Genomic DNA, 6,000 nt, shown 5'->3' on the forward strand with positions numbered 1-6,000 from the left:
ATTTTTGACATTCAGTGCAAAAAAAAAGTAACCAAAATACCTAAAACAGTAAAACTGTTCTGATTGAAGGAGCCGCATTGAAAACCGTTGTAACAGAACTATTATGTGCTCATCTGCTTCTGACATCAACAAAGCACCACAAGGTGTCAGTGTTGTGCTCAAATGCTATAAGGACATCAATATTACAGGAAACATGTTTCACAATGCACAGTGTGCAAGATTGTGTGACTCAAAGAGAGATAGAGTTCTCGAGATCAACCAGCATTCCTTCGCACTGCAGCGGGATTTCCATAACCGTCGATACCTAAAACAGTAAAACTGTTCTGATTGAAGGAGCCGCATTGAAAACCGTTGTAACAGAACTATTATGTGCTCATCTGCTTCTGACATCAACAAAGCACCACAAGGTGTCAGTGTTGTGCTCAAATGCTATAAGGACATCAATATTACAGGAAACATGTTTCACAATGCACAGTGTGCAAGATTGTGTGACTCAAAGAGAGATAGAGTTCTCGAGATCAACCAGCATTCCTTCGCACTGCAGCGGGATTTCCATAACCGTCGACCTGTGGTTCATGTCTGTGCATGCGTGCGCTTGACTGTCGGTATGTGCGGACGTACCGAAAGTGGATTCCTCCCCCAGTTCCCGTCCATATCTCAGCATGCAGTCTCCTAAAAGCCCTTCAGTCTGAGGATAACCCGTCGTCTTCACCTGCCCTCTGATTTTAGACACAGTGTTGAGCATTCCCAGTTTGGCTCTTGATGCTGTGTGGATATACGACATACACTCATGACCAAACCATAAATCATAACACTGCACTCCAAACATGAGTCATTGACAAAGAAATTACAGTAATTTAGTAGCAGCAGTGTTTTTCCAGAGGAGGCAAGGGAGGCACTGCCTACTAAAAAAAATAAAAAATAATACTGCATGAGAAAATAATCAACAACAGCTTAAAAAAAACAAAGCAATTTCAAAATACAAGATTAAATAGTGTGTAAATCACTTTTTTTTCCAAAGTAAAATTGTGCAGCAGTGATAAAGTTTCAAAGGGAGGTGAGTCTGCTGTGTTCTCATTGAGCGAGATAATCATTTTAATGAACAGGTCATGTTCAAATCATGTTTAAACAGGTCAAAAAATCAGCCTGAATGGAACAAACTAGTGGAAATGATGGATTTAATTACATTAGTTGACAACTTAACGACTCGCCATTGTTGACTAAGTTTAAATCAAAATGCACTAAAAAACTGTGAGAACGCTTGATTAAAATGTTGTTTACAGAGGTTTTGATGACTGATGGTGAAGTTTTTACTGTATTATTGTAGTATTCTTTTTTTAAGCGATGTAAAAATTAAAAAAAAACAAAAACAGACACTAGCATTCAAATGTTTGTGGTTAGTAAGGTTTATTTATTTATTTAAATAAAGTCATTCTTTTATTCAGCAAGGATTATTTATCAATAGGATTTCTATTTCAAATAAATGCTACTCTTCTGTACTTTATATTAATCAAAGAATCCTGAAAAAAAAAAAATGTATCACGGTTTCCTCGCCTCCTCATTTCAGAAGTCCACCGCACACTGCTGCTTAGTAGGTGGTGTTAATGATATTTAATGACTCAATGAAATCATAAGTGCAAAGTGCTATGAATATGTCGGATCTGTGATTCATACCTGGGTTTGGCTGAAGGTATTCTGTGGTTTTAGTTACAAGTTCAAAAACAGACTTGTTGGTGACTTCTATTTTCTGTAGAGGTGGGAAAAGGTAAGAGTAAATATGTTTGTCATATAAATCACACGTGAAGAGGGGCTCATTTCTCTCACCCGCTCCATTTCCATGAAGTCTTCATCAAGCTTTGTCCCTTCTGCACCGCTTATCTTCTCACTCAATAACTAGAGAGAGAGAAAGATTAGATCAGAAACAGGAAGCCGTGATATTACAGTAGGCAGGAAGAAATCGCATAATGTTTTCCTGTCCACAGACTGGGGTTGGCGGAAGAAAAAATAAATCAATAAAGAGCCTCCATCGTATAGCTTATTGCAGAAATGACACCTGATATCACGGGTCTGAATTTAGTTTGTGTCTGTTTGAAGCAGCAGTCATAAAATGACAGAAAACACTCATATTTCATGATTCACAATATATTGTGACTATATTGACTATATCTGAATTAATTACTTTATTGGAATTAGTCAGTATTATTGGATATTAATCAGCCGATACTGGATACTTAATTGAGTACTTTCATTTCTTAAAGATAAATGAAAGTTAAAACATTATTATTGTTGTTGTTGTTGTTAATAATAATAATAATTTCCAATTCCAATATAGGTCCATATCACAATATCACCTAAAAATGTATCCTTTAAGAGCACATTTGTTATTATTATTATTATTATTTCCATTTCAAATATAGTTCCATATCACTTTATTTATAAACAATTATAATATCAGCTATAAATTACCCTTTAAGAGCACATTTATTATTATTATTATTTAAAATATAGTTCCATATCAGTTTATTTTAAACAATTATTATAATATCAGCTATTTATAAACCATCAACCTTAGCACGTACAAAAACTATTATTAGTTTACTTGAATTAGCCAGAATCTTAACATGACTGCATTGTTATATAATTGGTGACTGTTTGCTGTGACATAAAAAAAAACTATTTAGAAACACACACACACACACAGGTTTGTTTTTGTGAAAAGTGGGGACTCTCCATAGGCGTAATGGTTTTTCTACTGTACAGACCGTATATTCTATTGCCCTACACCAACCCTACCCCTAAACCTACCCCTTACAGGAAACTTTGTGCTATTTCAGATTGTCAATACACTCCATTCTGTGTGATTTATAAGCGTTTTGAAAATTGGGGACATGGGGTAATGTCCTGAAAAGTCACCTTCTCCTTGTAATACCTATGTCATACCTTTGTCATTATACAAATGTATGTCCTCATTTGTCACAAAAATGCGCGCACATACACACACACACACACACACACACACAAGTTAATTTAATGTCATTATGCAACATTGTCCATGAGTTGCCACGCTAAAGCAAAAGGAATAATGTCAGTTTGTGAATGGGCTTCACATAGTGTCACAGGCTAAATGTATGAATGATGCTATACATAACAATCCAGACTAGTTATAAGCACCGCTAATAATCACTAAGAGGATTAACACATCTTTCATAACAAAATGAAAATTAGGTTAACATTTTTTGCCAAGCAGGTCAGTGAGAACAGATTTGAAAAAGTGTAAGATTGACACAAAATGAAGACATAAAAATGAATGATTTGCATTTGCAGGGATGCATGCAAGGTGAAAGGAAATGTACAGTACTGTGTGTATCTGCAAGGAAAACATTCACATAGTTTTAAGTTTGTTTGTAGTTTTAATATTTTTAGCTGTGCCTTAAAGCGAGTGAATTTAGAGGCACAACTTTTCTGAAAGGTGCGTGCTGACAGCATGCTGTGTTTAAGTGTGCTAAAAGTCCAACAGTTACACTTCCAGCATGGTAAAAGCATGTGTCAAATATGCCTTCAAATACATTTTAAAATAAATTCAAATAAATTCTGTCAGACTTCAAACCCAAAAGTCAATGTGCAATGCTGTTCATCTATTTTCCTTCCATAATCTTAGTGAAATATGATATTAAACAAGTAAAAAATGATTTAAATGCTATTGCATTGATTGGATCATGGGAGCCAGGATGTTAGAGAGATCCATTACATCAGCTGAAAAGGAAATGTAATTATATTTTGATGAAAAATTATTTCCCACAATGATGGATTGCATGAAATAAAATCTAACAAAAAATTAAAAAGGGTCATGTTCAATGTTGACTAAAAACATATTGACTAAATATCTGTCAAATCATCTTATTGAGAGGCTGCAATTATCTGGTGCATTTGGCACTAAACCCGTCTCATTATGCATATGAACCGGACTAGCCACCAACTAGCTGATTTTGAATAATTTTGAGTCGTTTTTCCACACCTACTGTCCTAGTTATCTAAACTCAGAAGTACATCTGTTTTCAAAATGGTAATTATATAAAGCACCAACTGCACTGTATGAAGTGGCCTACATTTATATTAACACACACTTGTCAGAGTCAGAATACTGACCTACTTCTGCCTCTGGTTCACCAACACCGGCACTAACAGAAGCTGTTTGTTTACCGCACTGCTGTGCATGAGTGATGAAGGTGTGAGGTCAGGAGGTCTTTGCAAAACTCTCTCTCTCTCTTTAATGCACTGATGCCTGCAAGCAGAGGTTGTTCAAACACCCACATGAAACCCTCACACTGTTCAAACATGCTTGTATCATTAGCAACATGATCAGCAGTTATGAATCAATCACAGGATCCTCACTGACTGAATCAGAACAGCTGGCTCATTTACTCACTCACTGAATCACAGGTTATGTCTCAAAATGAGCCAGATCACACTGACATATTCCAACAAGAAGAACCGCACTTCAAATATTCGGATGATGCACTTTTTTACCCAAAAATGAAGTGTGGCATGTTGGACACTAAGAAAGATGGCAAACTACCCTTCCAAAATTCATACATTAGATATCAGAGTACATAGTGCATTGTGTGTATTAATCACGATTATTGTCATTTTAGAAATTTGTTTTTAAATTTCATTAGAATTAATGCACTTTGTAATGTACAAATCAAGAGAATGTCAACTTGCGGCAAACTGCATAATTGACCAGATGAAAGAAAACAGACTGTATTACACTGTCATTTGAGAAAAAATATTGCATATTTTCAGATCATCAGCGCTTTGTTTTCAGTGCAGAGAGAATGCATTTGCATGGCTGCCAGATTGTGAAGATTAAGTAAAAACACTGAGCAGAAAATGAATCCATTTAAAAGAAAAGCTCTGATTGGGGCATTTAAAATCTTGACATCTGGCAACCGCAAACATGAAAACTCTTGGATGTTGGTTAGAAAAATCAAAGATAACAGAAATTTCAAATGAAATTGAAAGGTTTACTGGAAAAAATATCACAAACCATTATGCATAATCGAAATAAACAATAAAAATCCTGATTAAAATAAAATATATTGTGAAGACCTAATTTGGTACACAACTTTTTCACAACTTGTTTTTTTTTTTTATACAATTTTTTTTTTGTAACCTGGTGAAAGACTTTCATAACCATTCTCATTCATCTCAATGGAACACAGCTATATACATTTTTTCAAACAGAGTGTGAATCAATAACTACCAATACATTTTCCAGGGTTTGTAACAAATCATATTTGTGGTGGTAATAAATGGTGTTTTAAGTTATAAATTACATATTATTACTTAAAAGACAAATATAAAAAAGGCAAAAGTTGCATTGTTGTTATTATTTTTAAGCAAATTGTTATATATATAATAATAATAAAAACATATATTGTAAATAAATACATCGTTAAAAGAATTTATATACAATAATATATATAATTATATAATTTTTCATAAAAAATGTTTTAACAATGTATCTACACTGAACAAAATTATAAACGCAACACTTTTGTTTTTGCCCCCATTTTTCATGTGCTGAACTCAAAGATCTAAGACTTTTTCTATGTACACAAAAGGCCTATTTCTCTCAAATATTGTTCACAAATCTGTCTAAATCTGTGTTAGTGAGCACTTCTCCTTTGCCGAGATAATCCATCCACCTCACAGGTGTGGCATATCAAGATGCTGATTAGACAGCATGATTATTGCACAGGTGTGCCTTAGGCTGGCCACAATAAAAGGCCACTCTAAAATGTGCAGTTTCACATACACATACATTCAAAATGCCATCAATAAAATGTACCTGTGTTCGTTGTCCATAACATATGCCTGCCCATACCATAACCCCACCGCTACCATGGGCCACTCGATCCACAACGTTGACATCAGCAAACCGCTCACCCACACGACGCCATACACGCTGTCTGCCATCTGCCCTGTACAGTGAAAACC

General features: G+C 34.9%; 1 protein-coding gene across 2 annotated transcripts in view; it reads right to left on the minus strand.

The window, feature by feature from the left end:
• sh3gl3a (SH3-domain GRB2-like 3a) overlaps positions 1-6,000 on the minus strand; it is a 45,114-nt gene that overhangs the window by 6,315 nt on the left and 32,799 nt on the right. For both annotated transcript variants that reach the window (XM_016280416.1, XM_016280415.1), the window contains exons 2-4: positions 1,825-1,893; positions 1,675-1,747; positions 622-765 (exon numbers count right to left, since the gene is read on the minus strand). In XM_016280416.1, the coding sequence (XP_016135902.1) occupies positions 622-765; positions 1,675-1,747; positions 1,825-1,893 (286 nt within the window). The remainder of the gene's footprint in view (positions 1-621; positions 766-1,674; positions 1,748-1,824; positions 1,894-6,000) is intronic.

Source organism: Sinocyclocheilus grahami, unplaced genomic scaffold (genome assembly GCF_001515645.1).
Source record: "Sinocyclocheilus grahami isolate Dianchi unplaced genomic scaffold, SAMN03320097.WGS_v1.1 scaffold140.1, whole genome shotgun sequence".
Classification (NCBI taxonomy): domain Eukaryota; kingdom Metazoa; phylum Chordata; class Actinopteri; order Cypriniformes; family Cyprinidae; genus Sinocyclocheilus; species Sinocyclocheilus grahami.